The sequence below is a fragment of the Aythya marila genome, assembly GCF_965140915.1.
Source record: "Aythya marila genome assembly, chromosome: 6".
NCBI classification, from domain to species: domain Eukaryota; kingdom Metazoa; phylum Chordata; class Aves; order Anseriformes; family Anatidae; genus Aythya; species Aythya marila.
Genome location: NC_139047.1, coordinates 558,981 through 581,609, shown reverse-complemented (window position 1 = coordinate 581,609; position 22,629 = coordinate 558,981). Strand labels below are relative to the sequence as shown.

The 22,629-nt window shown below is 39.7% G+C and overlaps 2 protein-coding genes across 4 annotated transcripts; one reads left to right on the top strand and one right to left on the bottom strand.

The window, feature by feature from the left end:
• Positions 1-4,440: 4,440 nt before the first annotated feature.
• TYW5 (tRNA-yW synthesizing protein 5) lies at positions 4,441-13,403 on the bottom strand. Of its 3 annotated transcripts, XM_082763306.1 has the most exons (8): positions 13,165-13,291; positions 12,260-12,414; positions 9,477-9,546; positions 8,581-8,625; positions 7,952-8,089; positions 7,259-7,346; positions 6,623-6,739; positions 4,448-4,894 (listed from the first exon to the last, which is right to left on the bottom strand). In XM_082763306.1, the coding sequence occupies exons 1-8, from the start codon at positions 13,249-13,251 to the stop codon at positions 4,638-4,640; spliced, it is 957 nt and encodes a 318-aa protein (XP_082619432.1). In that variant the 5' UTR covers positions 13,252-13,291; the 3' UTR covers positions 4,448-4,637. The 3 variants fall into 3 exon arrangements, with proteins under 3 accessions (XP_082619431.1, XP_082619432.1, XP_082619430.1); XM_082763305.1 differs by lacking the exon at positions 7,952-8,089 and having other exon boundaries at positions 4,441-4,894; positions 13,165-13,403; XM_082763304.1 differs by lacking the exons at positions 12,260-12,414; positions 13,165-13,291 and adding an exon at positions 11,407-11,620 and having other exon boundaries at positions 4,449-4,894.
• Positions 13,399-20,973, top strand: MAIP1 (matrix AAA peptidase interacting protein 1; the record flags this gene model as incomplete). The annotated part of the gene is made up of 5 exons (XM_082763307.1): positions 13,399-13,737; positions 14,933-15,004; positions 16,711-16,837; positions 18,120-18,270; positions 20,832-20,973. 5 exons carry the CDS (start codon positions 13,399-13,401, stop codon positions 20,908-20,910), a joined length of 768 nt encoding a protein of 255 aa, XP_082619433.1. The 3' UTR covers positions 20,911-20,973.
• Positions 20,974-22,629: the final 1,656 nt, after the last annotated feature.

The window sequence follows — 22,629 nt, the reverse complement described above, 5'->3', positions numbered from 1 at the left end:
ACTACAGGCCTGTCAGTTTGACCTCAGTGCCAGGGAAGCTCATGGAGCAGATTCTCTTGAGAGTCATCATGCGGCACTTGCGGGGCAAGAAGGCGATCAGGCCCAGTCAGCATGGGTTTATGAAAGGCAGGTCCTGCCTGACGAACCTGATGACCAAGTGACGCGCTGGGTGGATGAGGGAAAGGCTGTGGATGTGGTCTACCTTGACTTCAGCAAGGCTTTTGACACCGTCTCCCACAGCATTCTCCTCAAGAAACTGTCTGCTCTTGGCTTGGACTGGCGCACGCTTCATTGGGTTAGAAACTGGCTGGATAGCCGGGCCCAAAGAGTCGTGGTGAATAGAGCCAAGTCCAGTTGGAGGCCAGTCACTAGTGGCGTTCCCCAGGGCTTGGTGCTGGGGCCCGTCCTCTTTAATATCATCATTGATGATCTGGACGAGGGCATTGAGTGCACCCTCAGTAAGTTTGCAGACGACACCAAGTTAGGTGCGTGTGTCGATCTGCTTGAGGGCAGGAAGGCTCTGCAGGAGGATCTGGATAGGCTGCACCGATGGGCTGAGGCCAACTGCATGAAGTTCAACAAGGCCAAGTGCCGGGTCCTGCACCTGGGGTGCAATAACCCCAAGCAGAGCTACAGGCTGGGAGATGAGTGGTTGGAAAGCTGCCAGGCAGAGAAGGACCTGGGAGTGATGGTTGATAGTTGGCTGAATATGAGCCAGCAGTGTGCTCAGGTGGCCAAGAAGGCCAACAGCATCCTGGCTTGCATAAGAAACAGTGTGTGGCCAGCAGGGCTAGGGAGGTGATTGTCCCCCTGTACTCAGCTCTGGTGAGGCCGCACCTCGAGTACTGTGCTCAGTTTTGGGCCCCTCACTACAAGAAGGACATGGAGGTGCTCGAGTGAGTCCAGAGAAGGGCGATGAAGCTGGTGAGGAGCCTGGAGAACAAGTCCTACAAGGAGCGGCTGAGGGAGCTGGGCTTGTTCAGCCTGGAGAAGAGGAGGCTCAGGGGCAACCTTATTGCTCTCTACAGATACCTTAAAGGAGGCTGTAGAGAGGTGGGGGTTGGTCTGTTCTCCCACGTGCCCGGTGACAGGACGAGGGGGAATGGGCTTAAGTTGAGCCAGGGGAGTTTTAGGTTGGATGTTAGGAAGAACTTCTTTACTGAAAGGGTTGTGAGGCATTGGAACAGGCTGCCCAGGGAAGTGGTGGAGTCTCCATCCCTGGAGGTCTTCAAAAGACGTTTAGATGTAGAGCTTAGGGATATGGTTTAGTGGGGACTGTTAGTGTTAGGTCAGAGGTTGGACTCGATGATCTTGAGATCTCTTCCAACCTAGAAATTCTGTGATTCTGTGATCTGTATATCCCAGATTTGGAAAAGTACATTTTGGCCAGAAGAAAAGAACTGTAAAATAATACATAATGGTATCGTTATATAATATAACCTACACTGTGGTAAAATCATCCTAGTTTGTCTTCAAGTCAGTAGTCCCATGGTAGGACTGATTGTGTAAATGAGGCAAATAGTTTCATCCTGTCTATTTAAAAAGGGATTGCAACTAGTTCTGATGCTTCACAATCCAATCTTTGTACATTAAGCATTTAACTTACAATTTAACTTATACCCTGCATAACTCCTGTAGAGAAACATTCTCAAATTATGTGCATCAAACCTTCAGCATGTACATGATGGGCAGATTATTTATGACCTGTTTAAGAGCTTGACAGAAGAGTATTTTGACACAAGTTTTCACTTTATTCATTGCTTAGCAACCACAAAGAAAAACACAAGGTATGTTTCTTTTAAAATCATATTATATTACATACATACAACCAAGAATTTTCTTTTTCTAGTTGATTTGCAATGAACTTCATTACATTTTAAAAGCACCACTCACCAAATCTTTAAAATTTGCACTACTGCTTTCAGATACTGTCTATGCTTGAGTATTTTGTCCAGGACAGTATGCATCACCTGACTAGTCTGCTGCATACACTGCTGGAAGTGACTGTTTTGAATGTTTAAGATGGTTAGCATTTATGATATATCCTTCATCTGTTTTGTTGTGGCATGGTGCCATTTTGCTGTAGGTCTCTAAGGGACAAACTTCCACAAAACATTAGTGGCTCTAATTGTGTTATTTCAATCATGGGTTTTAAGGGTGGCTAAATATATTAGCTTTTATTACAATTAGCATTGTATTAGCTGAGTTATTCCTTTAGTGCTTTCACCAGTCACTCATTACTACTGAGTATTTCACACAGTGTAGCACACTGGGTGGAAAGCACAAAATTTTCCTTTTATTTTTTTAAACACTAACTCCAAGATTTTTTTAATCACTAGTCACATGCTCAAGTTATGAAAATCTATTTTAAAACCACTTGGTTTCTAATTCGGTAGTATTTCAGAACACTGTGTTTTATAGAAATTAAATAATTAAAGGAATTGCTTCAAAGTGAAAAAATGGGTGGCACTGACAGAAATAGAATACTATTTGTTGATCTTTCTCAGGTATGCACTTATATAACATCTGGTAGGATTTACTGAGAGTTTTCTCAGAGAAGTGAAAACAAAACAAAACAAAAAAAACTACTTGCAGAGATTTCTCATGGGACAGTGGAAGGGAAGCAGAAACAGGGCTAGGTTATCACCAGCTGATCATGCTAAGATGACTTCATTTGCTGTCATAAAAATAAAGTTAAAAGTTGGTAGCATAAGGCAGAAATAGCTGCACTTCCTATAGCACTTGGCTCACATATAATTCAGTGTGACTATCTGTTCACAGAGAGAAACATATTTTCCAATGCAAACTTCACACTCACCAAGCAAGTGCATTACAACTTCCCTGCTGGGCTACCTCCACACTAATACCTGCGACTGAGTGATACAAGGGTTTCCTTACTTATGCCCGAGTGTTGAGGGGACCTGAGAACCCCATGCTAGTTAGCGCCTCTCTTTAGGGAATGGGGAATCAAGAAGTAGCAGAGCAACGGATCAGCACAGTATTTCCTTCCTCTGTACTAGCTTAATGAGAAGCTGCTGGTGGTTAAAAAACACAGAGGAAGCTGCACAGACATAATGCTAGAACACAGCTTTCTGTAACCCTGCAGGCTCTTTGAGCCTTTCCATTAACTCTTAGCAAACACACAAAAACTATGTTGCGCGCATCTCTGCAGAACAATTCTTAAAGTGCCCTCAACATTACAAACCCGACAAAACCAGGAGGCTTCTCCAGCCTAACAGACACAGAGATTCTGTCTCAGCAGTATGCACAAGCAATCCTTTAGCCACAGAAGTTTCGAGACCTGTTTGTGATCCTAGATTTAAATTCTGACCACAGAATGTGCAATGATGTCCATCAGAACCGCTTGGCTGGTTCAATTCATGCCTATTCATTACGATGGCTGGGTGCCTATTCACAGGGCAGCACACTATTTTTACTGTGTTACATTGCCAAGAACAGGTTTATATGAAAAATATGCAGTGTTGCAAGCCCCTGCTCCTCAGGAAATGTTGTTTGCTTTTTTTTTTTTCCTTCCAGTGCTTTATTAACACTACATACCTCTTTAATCTAAGAGCTACAGTTCTTAAGATAAAAAGAAAAAACCTGCTGGAAGTAGCAGACTGATGTAAATTTTAGGTAAATACTGCATTTCCCAAACTGCATGGTAACAGATTTTAAAGGGACAAGCAAAACCTTTTTTTTGTGAAATATCCATCTTCATTTTACAAGGCTTCTGTAAGTACCACAGGCTGTCAAAAGGTAACCACCTACAAAAGATGCAATGCAACCTCCTTTCGTATGTTAACATAATGCATCTCAGATACTGCTCCCAACAGACTCTACATCTACTTCAGTATTATGATCCTCCTTTCAGATTCTCCTGCTGAAGGTTGATAGATTTCTGAGCATGTTATTTGCTAGTATTCTACAGCTGCAGAAACAGAAGCACCGCCTGAGTGCACTGGGGCAGTGACTGTGGTTGCAGCAAACAAGGTTTCCTGCACAATACCTTATTCAGCTAGCAGGGGGTATATTATCACATTTGTGTTCAAGCTGCTACAAAATTCCAAACAACTTCAAAGGATTAGCTTTAGCTTCCCCTGCCATGCCCCCTCTCACACTCTCCTCTCTTCCAACACAAGAGCAAGCAGGAACTCCCCACACCTCCAGGCCATTATTCAAAAAGAAACCACGACCATTACATTACCACCAGTGGCTGTCTTAAACCTCCACAGAAATCTGTGGCTTTCCTAGAACTTTAGTGTAAACAAGAGTATTCAGGAAGGTGTATCATTCTAAGCATACACTGTCAGCTCCATCCAGATACTGAAACTTTCATTCAGAAAAGTTTAATAACTTCAAAAAAGCAGATTTAGAAGTGCAGGCACTACAGGCGTATGCCTCATTACAGAAAAGAGATCGTCTCCCAGTCAAGCACATTGTGCACATCACATGAGGAAAGAAAACCAAGAAAAAAAGTCTACAAGGTAGATGTTTTTTAAATTTTATTGATAAGAAAATTTATCAACATTGGTTTTTAGCCTTACAGGAAGTTTATTTGTGTACACATGGCCAGTTTCTGTATTAACATATGGTTCTCTGCTTTCACAGGAGCTTGCAACTTACAATGTGTTATTTTATCCATAATCATTCCTATAGGCTTTTTCTTGGATCCGTGACACCATTCTTCGAGCATAGAAATCCCTGTATTCCTCAGGTAGTTCTTCAAGTGTTTTCAAGGCCCTGTCTAAGATCTGTATAGCTCTAGAGGCTACCATGGGATCTTTATTTCCATAAGTGTCACTCTTATCATAGCACTCAGCAGGAAGGTGCTTCCAGAAGACATTCACTGCCACTCCAAATTCCTCAGAAATTACATTGTGGAACCACAAAGCTGCAGAAAGAAAATGTCTAAAATGAAGACTGGCATCTAGAACTTGTCTGTGACTCATGACAAGTGCCAGAATCACCAAATCTAAATCCAGTTGAGGCTTTTCCTCAACTACTGTGTTGTTTTATTTATGGATACTTTTTCATAAATCTACTAGTATATCACATTGTACCAAATTAATGAACATTTTCAAGACATTTTCATCCATCCACAATTTCAGGCAAACATAATTACTGAAGTAAAGAAACACTCAAACAAGTGGTAAGTGTGTAGGACAAAAGTAAGGCATCTTCCTTGCTCACCTCACCCATCTTCTTTACTGAAAGGGTTGTGAGGCATTGGAACAGGCTGGCCAGGAAAGTGGTGGAGTCACCATCCCTGGAAGTCTTCAAAAGACGTTTAGATGTAGAGCTTAGGGATATGGTTTACTGGGGACTGCTAGCGTTAGGTCAGAGGTTGGACTCGATGATCTTGAGGTCTCTTCCAACCTAGAAATTCTGTGATTCTGTGATCTCTATTCTGCATTCACGTATCTGTTTTCACAGAAAGAGTCCCTGACCTTGCACACATTGTCCAAACATTAATGTAAACTACTGGTGTCACTCAAGTCACCCATGCAAGTTACTAATCTCTGGATAGTAAAGTCATGGGGCTTTTCCTTTGAATCATGGGTGTGGTTAAAGATACAAAGACATTTATATTTTACCTCACCTAGTATAGTTCCAGGATAAATTTAGTTTTAATTTTAAGCTAGAAGACAGAATGTTGTGCTTAGACACCAAGAGCTGCAATAAGACATCAGAAGTTTATTCTGAGAAATGAACCAAGAAGTTTGTCAAATTAGCAACTGGGGCTGCATCTATTATCTCCATAATAGCCACATCACTTCTTAAAGATCTCCTTTTTTCAGTGTTAAATATCCCAGAACTCTAACAAACCTAGCACAATTCTCTAAACTTAAAAATCCCTGTACTCCACTAGTTTTTAGAGTGCCGAGTGCATCTAAGTTTGGACCAGCACACCTATTGGCAAAGATAAACGAGTACCTGTATTGCATAGAAGATGTCTGTGAACAATAGATATACCTTTAACTGCAATAACAAGATTTGTTCCAAAGAAAAGAAACACAAATGGCAAGCTCAAAATTAAGTAGCCAGTTCAGTTCTAAGAATCTATTTTAAAATCTTCATGGAAAGCTACTACCTTGTTTACTGGCCTGTTTATACTGCCCAGATAATATGAAAATGAATAGGATTAAGTACCTGCCACAAACACATATCAAATTAAAATCTTAAGTAGGAATAGCTCAATAGCATTGATTCAAATGCCTTCCCCTCATCACCAGAGGTGTCATCTCAACCCAGGAAGCAAATTTAGCAGATTTGTATTTTGTTTGTGCAGAAAAATGATTAGTCTTTCCATTCCTCAGAGGAGATTATAAATGGATGGAAGGTACTAACAAGTCACATGCCTCACAGTTTCCAAGTGAGGCAAGAACAGAAATGGCACTTGACTGAAATTCTGTTATTAGAAAACTTAGATCACAGAAGTAATTTATCTTGTGTTAGGCTAATCAGTACAGTTGGAAAAAAAAATAAACAAGTTTTGCCAAAATCCTTAGATGCTCCTACTTATGACACAACAATGCTTTAGCAATGCCATCCCTAGAAATAACAAGTTGCAAATAAAGCTGTTTAAAAACACACCACAGTCAGGAACTATGTTACATACCTGGAATAAATAACACATCTCCTGCTTCTAGGTAACACTCATAGCGCTTGGCTTTCACAAAAAGTGGGTATTTCTCAAAGTTTGGGTTATCAACATCCAGCACCTCCGATTTAGTACCTAGGAAAGTTTTCAGAAGTAATGAATAGACAGTCCAACTCTTCCAAACAGTAACAAAGCATTTATGCACTGCTGGAAATGTCAGTTCTTGAATACAGTTTAATATTGGGTTATTGTTCTTTAACTCCTCTAAAAGTCTGGCAAATCTGATGGCACTCCTCATTTACTGAAGAGGCATATTCTCCTGTTGTCTGTGTTTCTCCTATAACCACACTCTTATTAACACTAAAAGACATTTACTCTGACATTTAAAATGTCATTTTAAATCTGGACAGAGCACTGAACTCCAGTTAGGTGGAGAAGACAGAACCAGGTAAAGCTTCAGTGCTCATTTTCAAGTTTCCTAGCTTGCCCCACTACAATTCTTAGCTTTGACTAAAGCAAACTGCATCAGAATAAGGGACCAAATCACTTTTTATGTCAAGTTGTTGGTGATTTTTTCCTGTAGTGCAACACTTTTAAACCGGAAAGCCAACTATGATCACTAAAGTCCAAATGAGATGTACACAGTATACATACCTGATAAATATAAATATGGTACATCTTGAGGACTATACAAAACAACTCGTTTTCTCCCTGTTACTTGGATTAAGAAGTTATCCATTACCTGAAATGAGCATAGTAAAGAAGATGTCAGCCAAAAATTAAGAATGAATACATAGTCTGTTAATAATCTAAAACCAGCGTCAATATAAAAAAGGGCATTAAAACCATCATTAGAATTAGCTAAAAGAGTTTCCACATAGAGTTAATAAAAATAAATAAAAAAAAAACCCTCAAGAATGAGAGTTACTTTTTCTCCTAGCTGTGCATTCTTCACAAATACTCTGCTTGGAAAAAAAATACTTTCCAAAGCTTTACTTTTTTCCTTGTACAGGGATCAAGTTTTTATATCTTAAAACAAACTTACTATGCTTTAGATAATATAAACCAGCAAAATATATTAGGATTTTTTTTTCCAATATTAAAAGAATTTTTCCTCAAAAAAAACTTTCCTTATAAATAGGTATTCAGAATTGCACTGTATAATGTTAGAAAACGTTTGTTATTTGGAGCCTACCACACCAAAGTAACAGACTGCCCAAATCATGGTACAATTACCAATGAGACATTTTTCATGAAACAGATCTTTGTCAACAGAAACTTGTAACTTAGTATCTCAATCCTTCAACATCATCTGCAAAATTTTATGCTAATCACATTATTACCTACATCATAATGGGTCCATAGCTGTAATCCTGCTGAGCTGATGCGGAATACACTAGAGAAGAACTGTTCCTTATCAAAATACTCTGGAATCTGAACATCATCTGCCAGAACAGGAAACTGCTTTCTGATATCTGCAACATCCTAAATCAAAAAGGACAAAACTTAGAGCATTATCTGTGCACCCTTAAAATAGGAGAGCACCTTACTAGCACCTTTCCATCATAGGGAACACAGGGCTAGAACATCAGCATTAGCAAATAACTGAAAATAATAATGCTTTTCATTCTTTCAGTGCTGACTTGGTCACCAGTATTAATAAAAATCAGAGAGCTGCTTTCAACCATCACTGCTAGAAATCACACCAAAGAAGTGACTATCAGAAATCCTTTTATATTAGCTTACAACAGCTAGAGAATAGAACAGGTAGCCTGTACTCTTCGGTAATCAGCTAAACTCTTGTAACAGCAACTTTTTGGATGCTTAGGTTTAAATATTCTGACCTAAATGCAGACAGATTCCTAGCCCAAGTGATAATAAATAAGTTTTATGCCTGTACTACACAGACAGTAGATGACAACAGACTTTTAAAAATATTCCTAACAATATTAGAACTGCAATCTCAAGTAACTCACCTTCCTAGCATCTTCACCTACTGATCGCAAGTAGTACTTTTCATCCTGTAGATAATACAGAAATAATTGTTTTGGTTTTAATATGAATTACAAATGCACTTAAAGATTTACATTTTTTCATTAATCTAATTTGAGGTTTTATTAAAATATGATACAAATAGATGACATTCACAAACTCAGCTATTTTGTTATACTGCCTTCACTCTACTGCTCCCTGCTGTTCATCTCAAGAAATGGGAAACATCTATTAACTGGGTAGAAGTGGGAGACTTGTCAGCTGCATAAGCATTGCTTTTAATGTATTCAAAGCAAATGCAGATAACTTAAATTCCTCGTAATGCTGATGCAGAAACACTCTGTCAGTTGGCTTCAAATCTTACAGCATCCTATTTACCATACAAGGTGAAAAGCATGCTTGGTTTCAGAAAGGTTTGCTTGCTAATTAGTTACCTAAAAAATCCACACTTTGAACATCACTGTATAGAGATTGCCTCAAGTTTGCTACTCAAAAGTTATGTTACAATAAATCTGTATTTGCAATTCGATAGCAGATATAATCGAACTCTAAAATATCTTCATGACTTTTTATTACAAAATGCCTAAATTATACACTTATTTTAAAGCAAGGTTTGATTTCTTAATCTGTACTGGAACTTTTTCTCAGGTAAACAGCTTTTGATAACAGGAACAGGACCATTAAGTCAATCGCACTGTAAACATGCAAAACAATTTCTGAGAAGTTACTTTCCCTCAAGTTTTTCCCTTGGCTCCAAGCCACACAAACCAGTTAAATCTAAGATCAAGTGCTTTAGCGCAACAAGACTTAAAATTCTTTTTTTTTTTCCTCCATATACTGGGAAAACTAATAGAAGGAGCTATGACACTAAGGAAGTTACCTCAGAAAGAAAGTACTCCTTGTGTTTGACTTCAGCTGCTCTTCGTACAAATTCATTAAAAGGCAGAGTTCTGAAATACAAGTATTCAAATTCATACAGTGAATCAATGCAACAACACATGGTCTAAATCATAGGCTTAAAATGCTCTCCTACCATATCTATTCTAACAGAAGATGCAATACAGTTTTTAAAATTTTATTTATTTAACATGGTGCTTAAGCGTTTGCAGTGAATGTTGAAGGTAGGACTAAAACAGAAATCCTGTGCTACAAATCTTTCTGCTTTAGTAAGTTGCCATATTATAGATTCAAACAGAATCATGTAATTGTTGAGCCTGGAAGGAATCTCTGGAAATATTTCAACATCAAATTAGGTTTTTCATTATCTCCAAGGATGGAGACGTGCCCAAAAATACTTTGACAATTTCTCTTACAGTATGTCATTTGTATGTCATTTTACTGCTCATTTGCAGTGCATTTCTGCAAATCTGTAGAAAACTTCAGTATCAAAAGAGCTACTAGGCTAAAGGGAAGCCACTCTATCCCAAACGGTTTTAGGTATATAAACAGAAGCTGAACTTCAAGATTTTTTTTTTTTAAATGAACTATCAGAAAAAGTAGAGGAAAAAGCTGTGGGTGATGTATGTGTTTACTTATGCATATGTATACATATGCATTTTCTTCTATGAATTTATTTATGAGCAGATAAATATTGCCACGTGTAGAGCTATGAAATTTATTCCTGTTTTCTGAACATATCTATACAGCTATATTTGCTACCTCATCTAGGGAGAAGACAGGACTTTTAGTATTTTCTATGATTTCCTTAGAGATTTCTTAGAATTTATTAAATGTTACTTCAGAATATTAAAAAAAAAACACACACCACACGTTATAGCTCATCGCTCTGAAATCAACATTACTATTACATGTTTAAATAAGAGCAATTTTTCATAAGGGCTACAGATTCTGTCCTTAGTTGATAGCTGGGTAGTAAACCAAACACACAAAGTGATACAATTGTTATGAGTGTTGTGAATTCGATGTTATGTTCACTGAAGTTACTATCTCACGTTAAGTGCCACTGAATAACAACTACATTACATATAAATGTCAAGTCTCAGAGCAACCACCAGTTGCCTATGATTAAGGAAAGGCTCTCCTCAAGCAAAATTGCTCATGATCCTCTACTTACACCTTCCACCAGAATACAAACTGCATCTCACAGTACTTAGAACAATTCTCTAAACACTTTAAATTTTTTTACAATAATTGAATAAATAAAAAAACAAAACACTTAAAGTCAACAAGGAAAAAAAAAAAAAACAACAAAATAAACCCCTCTGACTTCAGTTGAACAATTATATCCCGTCCATTTACGGTTTTACTGAGAAAGAGTGAGAGCACAACTCCACAACAGATTAAAGTGATGCATGCTGGTACTGCCCTTGCTATTTATCCTAGTCATTTTATCTCCTACCTGTTCTCCACTAGCAGTTATTTGAGCTAATAGTGAACCTGCTCACAAAGCTAAAACAGAAAGACACGCTTCTGTACCACATCACAATACAGCTGAAGAAGTTCCAAAACCAACACAAAAGCAAAATAGACTGCAGTTACATTTACTTGCATCACTTTAAAGTCATAGAACCCCACACTAAGTCTTCAGCATTGCTCTTCTTTTGATTCTACTTCTCCCTCTATATAAACATAGGGGGCTTACTGTGGAAAGGGTCAAAGCTTCCTGAATTTGTAGTGAGTTAGGTTAAAGTCACTAATTACTAACACCTGCTATAATAAAGCACCATCAAAGCACCTCCACATGGCTGTCTACAAAACTGCTCGAACTAGCACAGCTGATCAACTCACAGTAAGAGGTACAACAAGAAACAAAACAGAGCAGGGGAAAGGAAATAGTTATTTGGTACAACCTGATTTCAAAGATTCCAAAGTTCATTGTGCAGTGAGCAGAATATAATATGATTAAATGGTATTTTTCCCCTGAACAATGGGTAACACTCATAGGGACTTGTAGCTTCTTACATGTACAGCACATGCTTCTGCCTTCTTAGAAGTTTAAGAAACTGAACACATCATCTTTCCTCTTCAGAAAAATAACAAGCAACTAAAATAAAGGCATTTACCCTGGAAGAACAATACAACAAGTGAGATTACATGAACTCTGAAGACAAGTTTCGTCAGCTATGCAAGAGGAATTTCAAGGGAGATCAAGGGTTTATGTGAGTTTTATCAACATTAAAATGCTGGTGAAAGATATGGTATCCAGTAGCTTGAACATAATGGGAACTGCAAAGGCTAACTTTAAAAGGAGCTTAACTTAATTACTAACATCCCTCTGAAGTGGAATACCATGCCTGTCATATGCCAGCATCCAAAGAGGTTCAGATATACAGTGAATCAGAAACTGACGCTATTCAGTAACACTGAAAAGGCACCATACAATTAAAACAGACTAGCATATCGTCTAATATTAATGCCAAGCACAAATGTCCTACAGGAATGCTCTGTCAAAATCTCTTTACATAACATTTCTCCAAGTCATCATTTTCAAGGTCCTGCTTGTCAGCTTCTTTTATTCAGTATTTATTCATGGCATTGAGATATTTGTGGAATGAACGGAGGGGGAAATCAAGGACAACATTTGGGTATGCTATTGAAAGTTTTCTCAAACTAGCTTCACGTTCTCACCCTCTGCTTGAAACTATGCACTGTATCTCTGGAAGTTAACAGGCTTTACATATAAAAGATTTTGGACTGAAGTACCTATAAACAAAGTTCTTACTGAGGAAATCCATCTGTGGTACTTTAGAAACATGAATCTTTACTTCTTTAGATCCTTCGGCTTGGCTCAGGTAATCTACTGTCCATTTGGTTATGCAAGAGCCCAGTTCCATTCCTTTCAGCACTACTGGCTTTCTCTAAGGAAGAAAAAAAAACAACAAACAAAAAAAGGAAACAAAGAATGGTGATTGCATCCAGTGGGGGGGGGGGGGAGGGAAAGAAATGATTTTAAAACTAAATATATGCAAACAACTCGATTGAATATCACAGTCACAACTATTCGCGACTGAACAATGTGGACTGGAATGCTGAGTGTTGAAACAAAAGGCAGGAAGTCACAGAACGGCTTCCCTATTTACTACATCCTCTTCCATAGCATGATAAGGAAGAACATGGAGAGGCAAAGGCAATTTTAACATTTGTTGTATTCTAGGGCCATTGACAAATCTAGCTAGGCTAAGGAACACGTGCAGTCATTCTAGCCTCAGCTAAGCAAAAAATAACTAAGAGACCATTAATTTATGGTATAGGCTGTGAGCTATACTGGTGGTGAATGTCCTCAGAGCTGCTCTTTCCACCTGTGTTAAGCAGGATTGATCAAATGTACACACACACACCCACAACAGCAGCCTAACAGAAAGACTTTCAATTGGCATCTCAAAGAAAAAGGAAGCAATGGTGACAAAGGAACAAAAAGCATTTTTTTTTAACCGCTGTTAAATAAAGTCACCAATCACGCGCCAGAGCTTTTCAGCAATTTAGAAGGAATTTGCCTCTCCGCCTACACGCAGCCCTCTAGAGCCAACAAGGCTTCCCGCAGCAACTGCGAAAGAGGAGGCCGCGTGCAAACAGCCGAGCCCTGACCCGAGCCCCTCTCGGGGCCATACCTGAGGGTAGATGTCCCGCAGGAAGCGCTCCCGGCCCACGCCGCCCAGGCTGGGCACCGCCACCGCCTCCTGCCCCGGCCGCGCCATGCTCGCCGCCGGCCCGGTGCCCGCCGCTTCCCCCAGCGAGGGCCGCCCGGAGCGCAGCACGGCGGCGGAACCGGCGGAGCCGCCTCCGTTTCCCGCTGAGCGCACGGAACGGCCGCGCTGAGGGACGGGCGGGGCACAGCCGGCGCCATGATGGCGCTGCGCGGCGCCGCCGGGCCCGGGCGCTGGCTGGGGCGGGCGTTCGCTGCTCCGGGGACGGCCCGGGCCCCGCCGGTCGCCGCCGCGGCCCCGGTCCCGGCCTGGAGCTGGGTCCGCCGCCCGGCGGGGCCCCGGCCGCTCGGGCCCGCCGCCCGCTTCGCCAGCACGCAGGGGCGTGGGCCAGAGGCCGAGGGGCCGCGACGGCGAGTGGTGGTGGTGCGGATCAGCAGCCCGCTGGCCTGGCTGCGCAGCCGGTGTTACTACCTGCTCATCCGCCTCTACTTCGACCCCGAGTTCAGCGTCGAGGAGTTCACGCGGGGCGCCAAGCAGGTGAGGGGGCGGGTGGGCTGCCGGCAGCCCCCTTGTCTTGTGCGGGGGCGCCCGGCGGTGGAAGAGGCCTAAAAAACGGCGGCCTTGCAGCTCACCTGTTGGGTATGGACGGCTTTCTGCCTCTGTCCTGAAGCCCCTCGCTGCTGGGGGAAGCCAGGGTGGCTAGAGGCGTGGGTTTTCTCCTCATCTGAGGGGGAATTTGCAGGTTTTATTTTTATTTCTCTAGATCCCAAAGTCATGTGTGCTACTATCCCCTGAAGCAGGATGAAGAAAAACGTTTCTTAACGTTTTAAGGACTTTAAGATGTCATTTTAGCTGTTTTTCTTGTAATATTATGAAGCTCAGGTGGTTGTAGAATTGTTTCATATATCTGCTTCTCCAGGCTTATGAACCTAACAACCACTGTCAACAAAATGCCTCAGTTCTCAAAGCTAGTCATGGAAAACTAGTACTGCTAGCAGTGAAATTTAAGTTATTGTATTTGAAAAATAAATAAATAAATAAATAAACAGATGATGAGAACAATGTTAATATGCTTGAGACCTTTAAAAAAAAATACACATTAGTTGCAGCGTGGAGAACTACCTGTTTTACTTTGCTATGTTCTTGTTTATTTTTATTTTAAGGCCTTAAACATGCCATCAGCATTTAACAAGCATAATATTTGCACACACAGAGGTGTTTCTGTATGTAATTATACCTGCAGAATTGATGAAAAAGGGATGTTGCGTTCCTCCAAGGTTTAGGGACTAGACTAAATTTATAAATATTATTTTTTTTAGATATGAGCTTCTGTTTTGACTGACACTGCACTGGGAAAAGGTGCAGGTTGCGGAGGAGAATATTTACAGGGAAAGACATAGTGTCTGAATTACCAGCAGAAAGAAAGAATAAAAACAATTCATAGGTTACTGCATTTTTTTATTAAGGCATTCATTTGCCTGCAAAAAGTTTCATGCTCTAAATAAGGTGGAAAAGAAACCTTATGTTTTTATCAGCTAATAGAATAACTTTTTCTTTTTTTAAAAGCTGGAGGGGTCCCATATCAATGTTGACATACTGTGCAAGTAATGAAATATTAAGTCATGGAATATTTAGATAGCCTGTCCTATACTGATGGATTTGTCAGAAAAAATAAGCTAATCTAAAATTCATGTTTTATTTCTCTCTTTTTTTTTTTTTTTTTTTTTTTTAGGCATTTTCTGTTGTTTCACAGCTGCTGTCTCAGCGTAAACTTGATCTGCTAGAGGGACTTGTGTCATCAGAGGTAAGTGTTTCCCGTCTCTAGTTCTGCCAATTGATATTTTCCATTATGAAGCAATGTGTATTCAGCCTGTCAGTATTTACAAGCATTGCCAGTTTGGTTTAATTGGGGAAAAACAGCATAACATTGAATAGGTGATTGTCTTGCAGCTTTTTGTTTAATTTCAAGGCATGAAAATTAATTTAGAGTTACTGTATAGGAAAAAAATAATAATGTCCTTGCCACTAAGCATAGGGACCAATTGCCAAAAAGATTGCTGGTGTACCAGAAGGGATTTGAAAGGTGATGGATTCTGGATTGCAGGTGGATTTGCATACCCCTGTTGGTGTAAGCAGATAGCTGAAACTGTCAGTGTGTGCACCAGAATTCAGATGAAGGAACTAATTCGTGTTCTTCCTTGCTGCCCCAATACATTCCCACCCCAAGCATATCATACAGCTAATTCTTGGTCTCAGCTGGGAGGCCGCAGTCATTAGTCATGGTCACAGGGACATGACTGACCTGGCTAGTTAAATAACAGTGTTGTCTGCGTTCTATCCCTTTGTGAATTCTTAATTGCTGAAGTTCTCTTGGCCTTCCCAGTGGACGGAAGTAGCAGATGCATCAGATTCATGTGGGGGAGATGCCTCAGAAGGAGTCTGCCCTGTTAATGGATGTCAGCTTGGCCTGTTCTATTGGCACTCATGCCTTTGCAACAAAAATTTTGTTACCGTTCTAGTACATCCCCACTGGACAATCTAATCTCCTCTTTAAGCAGATATAGGAATAAAATGTGAGTAATAATAATAAAATAATGGTTTTGAAAGAGCATCTCCTCTTCCTCTGCTTGTCTTAAATTCTTCAGGTGATTAGGGGTAATATTGCTCCAGAGACTCATAACGTGTGCAGTGGCTGAAGCTCTGAAGCACTACTTCATTGCTTTGTCCAGTGGAATTTATACCTACCATGCACTAGAGCCAATGTCTTCTAGTGAAGATGCCTCTTGCTTCCACATGACCTCTGGATTTGCCTATTTTTCCAAAGGGGCAATTCCAGTTGGGATTAAAAACTGAATACAGGTTAAAAACGTGCTGCATGGCTTCATCCTTCTTGGTGATGCTTCTGGTCAAGTAGTGCACCACACCCTTTCTACTTAGCACAGTTGTGTAGATCTTGGGGTGCTTAAATACTATGGCTGTGAATGTGATGTGCAACTTAAGTCCTAGAGGAATGGTTTTCCAGTCTTTTCTGATTGGCAAATGTCTAAACATTTTCCAGTGGGAATGTGGATCCTGAAATGGCAAAGATAAACTTAGTGGTAATGGAACAGATTTACAAAGAAATTTGTGAGAACTGAGAAATGATTGAATCAAAAGCTAAGAATATCCCATATAGAGAAGTCAGCAGTGCGAAGGCAGAGTGTAAGTATGATTGTGGAAGTAAACTTAACTGGTATTTTCTGGGTTTATATGCGTTGCTTTGAAACTTCTGTTTTGACAGTATCTTTTCTAATCATTTTTAAAATATTCTCATTGGTTTGAGTATTAAATGAATCTTGTTTAATATTGTTAATTAGGGCTTGGGAGAGTCTGGTGCTTTTTCACTACCCATGTTGTATGTTATACAATGTTATACAAATGCTATAGCAATAGGTTTCATTTTATTAACTGTAATAGATAAGGTTGCTACTTCAATTTCTTAGTGGAAAAATTGAGTTTTTCTGAATTTAGGTACTTAACGTGCTGAAGGAAAAGATTTCCTTACTCTCTGACAACCACAGGGATGCTTTAGCAGCTGACATTGATGCAATTATGTACACGACAGAAGGAGATATTCGCATTTACTACAACGATGATGGTATGTTTAGAATTCTAAAACATCTCATAGAATCATAGAATCATAGAATATCCTGAGTTGGAAGGGACCCTTAAGGATCATCAAGTCCAACTCTTGACACCGCACAGGTCTACCCAAAAGTTCAGACCGTGTGACTAAGTGCACAGTCCAACCTCTTCTTAAATTCAGACAGGCTCGGTGCAGTGACCACTACCCTGGGGAGCCTGTTCCAGTGTGCAACCACCCTCTCTGTGAAGAACCCCCTCCTGACGTCAAGCCTAAATTTCCCCTGCCTCAGCTTAACCCCGTTCCCGCGGGTCCTGTCACTGGTGTTAATGGAGAAAAGGTCTCCTGCCTCTCGACACCCCCTTACAAGGAATCTCAGCAATGGGCAGTCTTTTTTCCTGGTTTTGCTCACAGCAGGCATTCTCTACAGGGGTGTTTTTGGATCCTTCTCATTCCTTGTTCTTCTGTTTATAGTTCATCTGTATATATAGTTTTCTGATTTCCTTTTAAACTTGTTGTTAGTAATTTACTATTTGTTACTGAGGTACTGTTTTGACTTCTGTAGGTTTTGCTCATTCTTCTTAGCTAATTTCAAGTTTAATTTTTATTTCGTAATCTGAAACCACTCAGACAAATTACTATAAAATTACTATATACAGAAAGCTGTTTGCTTCAGCAGTGAAGATATATCTTCCAGGAATAATAATGAAGTCTGGACAAATATTTTTTTTCTCTCTTCATATCTATTCTGCTTTTGTGGAATATGCTTATAGGGCATTGATTTTCTTTATATAAAGTGATGAATTCAAACAAGTTTCTCTTGTTTACATGCCAGTATTACATGTTCAGTTCTGTCAGGCACAGTTGAGGTGGTTCAAAGTCTACCCATGGGTCTTCCAATAAACGTTTCAAATTCTCAAAGCTAGTGAGCTTTTTTTTCCTGCTTTTGGATATAGAGATTTTTTTTTCCAGTTTGCTCCTAAGTATCAGTTCCTTTACTCACTCTTGTAGTATCAATCATTGGCTTTGGACATCATGATAACCTGTTTTTTTATACAGTTTTATTGTTTACATTCTCAGGCAAAGCTCATAAATTACATATTTCTACTGAGTTTATTTTTATTATTGCTAAACAGCAGGAATATGGTTATAAATGGCTTTATTGTTTATTATTTTATTATACATTCTTTTTGGCTGAAGTCAGTTACCCTTCCTCAGCCTCAGTAGAATATATGCTACACAACAAATATTTCTATTTGACCAAACTGACATCTATGTTATGCTTTATTTCCAACAGGCAGAAAGTTTGTTAGTATCCTGATGCGTTTCTGGTATCTGAATGGAGCTAACCTACCTGATGAAGTACCAGGTGAAACCAAAGTTTTCCAAATTGTGTTTGGAGATGAAAGCACAAAAGAAAAAAGGCATCTTTTAACAGCGAACTATGAGTAAGTCTCCTTGCCCCTTATATGTACATGGGCTAATTGTATGGAAACTAGTTTGGCAACTGAAAACATTCACGCTGTGCCACTGCAGAACTTGGTATGTTTTAGATTGCCTCGTTTCTAAATGAAGCTAGTTCTCATCCTGCTTTCCAGTCTCTATTGTAGGGCCAAACTTTTAAAATACCATTTATAGTCATTATGTTATTGTCTTGCTTCTGAGTTGAGATTAATGGAAACTCGTTCAGGAGGAGCAATATCTGTAGCACTGTGTGAGTCTTCTGATCCTTTCCTGTGCTGCTCCTGCAGCTTTCAGGAAAGAGGCCAATGTAAGTCCTTGGTTCCCATTTCTCGTAGCACAAGTAACAGCAGTGCAGTCAAGTGCTAATAAGTCAAGTGCTGTTGACTTATTCCCTGCACAGAAGTCAGCAGTTAGCTGAAGTAAGTATCCTGTAAACAGGAAATTACTTAGCCAAATGCTTTCTGCAGAAAGAGCAAAACAAGCATCACTTGGTGTTCAGGTAATTAATGCCACTCTGATCTAAGCCCTTAAAGCTCATGTTAGTCGTGTGGATGTATTTTCATCCACAGAGCTACAGACTGGGAGACAGAGCTACAGACTGGGAGAGGAATGGTTGGAGAGCTGCCAGGCAGAGAAGGACCTGGGAGTGATGGTGGATAGTTGGCTGAATATGAGCCAGCAGTGTGCTCAGGTGGCCAAGAAGGCCAACGGCATCCTGGCTTGTATCAGGAACAGTGTGACCAGCAGGGCTAGGGAGGTGATCGTCCCCCTGTACTCGACTCTGGTAAGGCCGCACCTCGAGTACTGTGTTCAGTTTTGGGCCCCTCGCTACAAGAAGGACATGGAGATGCTTGAGCGGGTTCAGAGAAGGGCGACGAAGCTGGTGAGGGGCCTGGAGAACAAGTCCTACGAGGAGCGGCTGAGGGAGCTGGGCTTGTTCAGCCTGGAGAAGAGGAGGCTCAGGGGCGACCTTATCGCTCTCTATAGGTACCTCAAGGGAGGCTGTAACGAGGTGGGGGTTGGTCTGTTCTCCCACATGCCTGGTGACAGGACGAGGGGGAATGGGCTTAAGTTGAACCAGGGGAGTTTTAGGTTGGATGTTAGGAAGAACTTCTTCACTGAAAGGGTTGTGAGGCACTGGAACAGGCTGCCCAGGGAAGTGGTGGAGTCACCATCCCTGGAAGTCTTCAAAAGACGTTTAGATGTAGAGCTTAGGGAAATGGTTTAGTGGGGACTGTTAGTGTTAGGTCAGAGGTTGGACTTGATGATCTTGAGGTCTCTTCCAACCTAGAAAATTCTGTGATTCTGTGATTCATAGGAATCATTATAAATGCCTCTGCTAGTGTACTAATGGCAAATAAATGTGGAAATATCTGCACAGTTTGTGAAATGTACTGAAAATAATTCTCAGAAGTTGGAAAAAGTGAGGATTTTTATGTGAGAAATGCAGTATAATCAGTTACCTCTACACCCATGTTTGAAATAGAGAGGCTGTGGGGGTCTAGACAATGAGAAGCTCAAAAACAAAGGAAATGCTCTGAGGCTACCAGCAATTTTTGCCTGGATGGATTTTCCTGGATCCATCCATTACCCAATTTCAGCATCTTCTGTGCAATTGGAGGCTTCTGAGGTTACTGCTTACCTCAAGATCCTGACTTTAAGGCCTAAAGTATCTGTTCCTAATTCCCAGCAGAGCAGTCGTTGCAGGTACATAATACTTCTATCTACTATGCTGACCTAAACTTAAACTAGCAAAGATACCTCAAGCTTTGGAAGCCTAGTAATAAGTATTAGGATGTCTGGAGAAGACAGTTTTGAGGAGTGGATTGACATATAATAGTAAAGCAATGATGTTAGAGCACTCTTGTTCACAACATGCATGTTACTTGGGATTGCGAATACTCAGCTTGAAGCTCAGACTTACCATTAGATGACAAGCAGTCAAAATTGACATGCTCAGGGAAGAAGGCATTAATGACTACAAAAGGAAGATATGAGATTCTTTGAAAATAGGGGTTGAATGTCCTCATTTTCCTGTCAACTGTGGAATTTACTCTTAGGTTCAGTACTATTACTAGCCAGATCTCTGATGTGTTTCTGAAAATGTATTACTTTATTAGTATTTAAAGTATAATTCAGTGAAAATGATTTTTTAAGGTGGAATGCCTAGCACATGATTTTGCTTTATAAAGCAGTTTGCATCTTACAAAATCAAAACCCTTTATTTAGAGATGAGCTGCTACAAAGCTATAGTCTTGGTTACTGGTATGAAAGCTGAGTGCTATTTTGATATCAGGGTCTTTACTGTTGATGCTTGATCCTGTCTGAGACCTGAACTAAAACACTGAAGTTAGTGCACTTTGTTTCTTGCTAAAGAATTAATTTTGATCTTTCATTTTGAGGCATAAGCATCCAAGTCTAAAGAGCTTTCACAGAAATAACATTGAAGTAAAATATTTCTTCATGATTTCTTGTTGCTGTTACTATCTCTTCAGGGATTAAGTAAATTTTAATAACTCTTCACTTACTATGTTGCCTTTTCCAGGTTCCAAAGGGAATTTACAGAAGGAGCAAAACCGGACTGGACAATTACAAGGATTGAGCATCCAAGGCTATTAGAATAAATACCTTCTACAGTGTCTTTACATTATGACCATTATTAATTATAAATATTCTGATTTAACAAATATCAGACATTTTTGGTGTCTTTTTTGCTCTTCCCCCAAAAGAGAAAAATAAATTAGAAACAGTTTTGGGAAATGAAATATATGAAATTTACGCTATGCTGAAGAATTACAATGAAGCCTTTTCCCTGGAACAGGCTGGTACAGGTTTAATTGGTACTATTGCTCATTCAAGGCACGCTTTCCTCATAGATGGTGCGTTTTCACGTGGGCCAGTATCATGGGTATGCTGACTTATGTTCTGAGACAAAATGGTACTACATGAAGATAAACAGCACTTTCATGGCTAATGGCCCTTCCAAGTTATTTTCATGTATTTTTTTTCCCTATGGACTTTACAGTATGTAACTGAATAATATGCAAGATGAGCTAGAGGTAGATGGACTTCTTAGATTGTCTAGCTTCAACAGTTTTGAAGTAATTTTACTCTTGAATGTATTTTAGATTAAGAAACTTAGAGCTGTTATTAATGTTCGGTTCAAAACTGGAATAAGAAAAAAAAATTAACAATGCACTGGGAAAATAGATTAGAGTTTTTTTGATAATAAAAATATCATTCCTTTCAATTCATTAACATGCAGACAATCCCAAGTTCAGAGGTTTATGATAGAATAATCGGTCTAAAACCTAAATTTAGAGGACCTGTCAGTGTAGCTAAATTAAGTCCTCTGTTGGAAATGCTTGTAGAAGAGACAAGCAAATCGTTACAATTGGATTTTGCAAATTGGCAATTTCTGAGTTCTCATGTTATCTGTTTGTGGAATGCAATTCCTGGTCTTCACAGCTTGAGATTTTTATATGCAGTTCAACAAGAGTTCATAACAGTTTTCATATTCCTCGTTTCAGCTTTAATGATAAAGCTAACTTTCTACCCAGGCATGTTTTAGAGATCTGTTCAGTGCTTTAAAAATGTAAGGTATAATTAGTGTGATTCACAGTAAACAAAGTTTCAGAGTTCAGTTCCGTTGATGGAATATCTTAATGGCGAGAACGTTTAAAGCTTATCAGTAAGTTTTCATGTTAAATACTGACAAGGTAGTAACAGTATTTTGCTCTTAGCAGCAGCAACCTAACTTTATAATGGAGAATTTTAATTTAGCATCTGGACAACATTAAGTATTGACAACCTTGTCTTCAGGGGAGAAACACAATCCTGTGTTAAAATTGCATATAATTGTTTTGTATGTGGTCAATCTAGAAGTTCAAAGCAAACTGAAAATTGTTTATTCTGTGGCAATTTGCTAGAGCGATGCTAAGTGGTAACATGTCCAGTTAGGCCAGCCAATGGTGTGGTGTGAGGAGATGCAATCTTCAGCTCTACTTAACATAGTCACAGGAGAAATAAGCAGAACAGTAGTGAAGGGTGCAGGTGCAATTTTAAAAAGTCATTTTTATGGAGCAAAAGAAGACAAAACTGTTTTCAGTGAAACAATCTGTATTCAGGAGTCTCTGCTTTTCGCATTAAAGAGTTTATCTAGAAGTTCTGGTATATCTCTTTGAATTGGATTATTTTATTTATATCTTTAATTTGATTAGATGTATCAGAATGACAGACCCTCCTGAGTGAGGAGGGATTGCCTTTTTATTACCAAGTGCTCCATTTTTGATAGCAAAGGCAGAGCAGCCCCTGCCATATGATTTAAAAGTGAAAAAAATCTT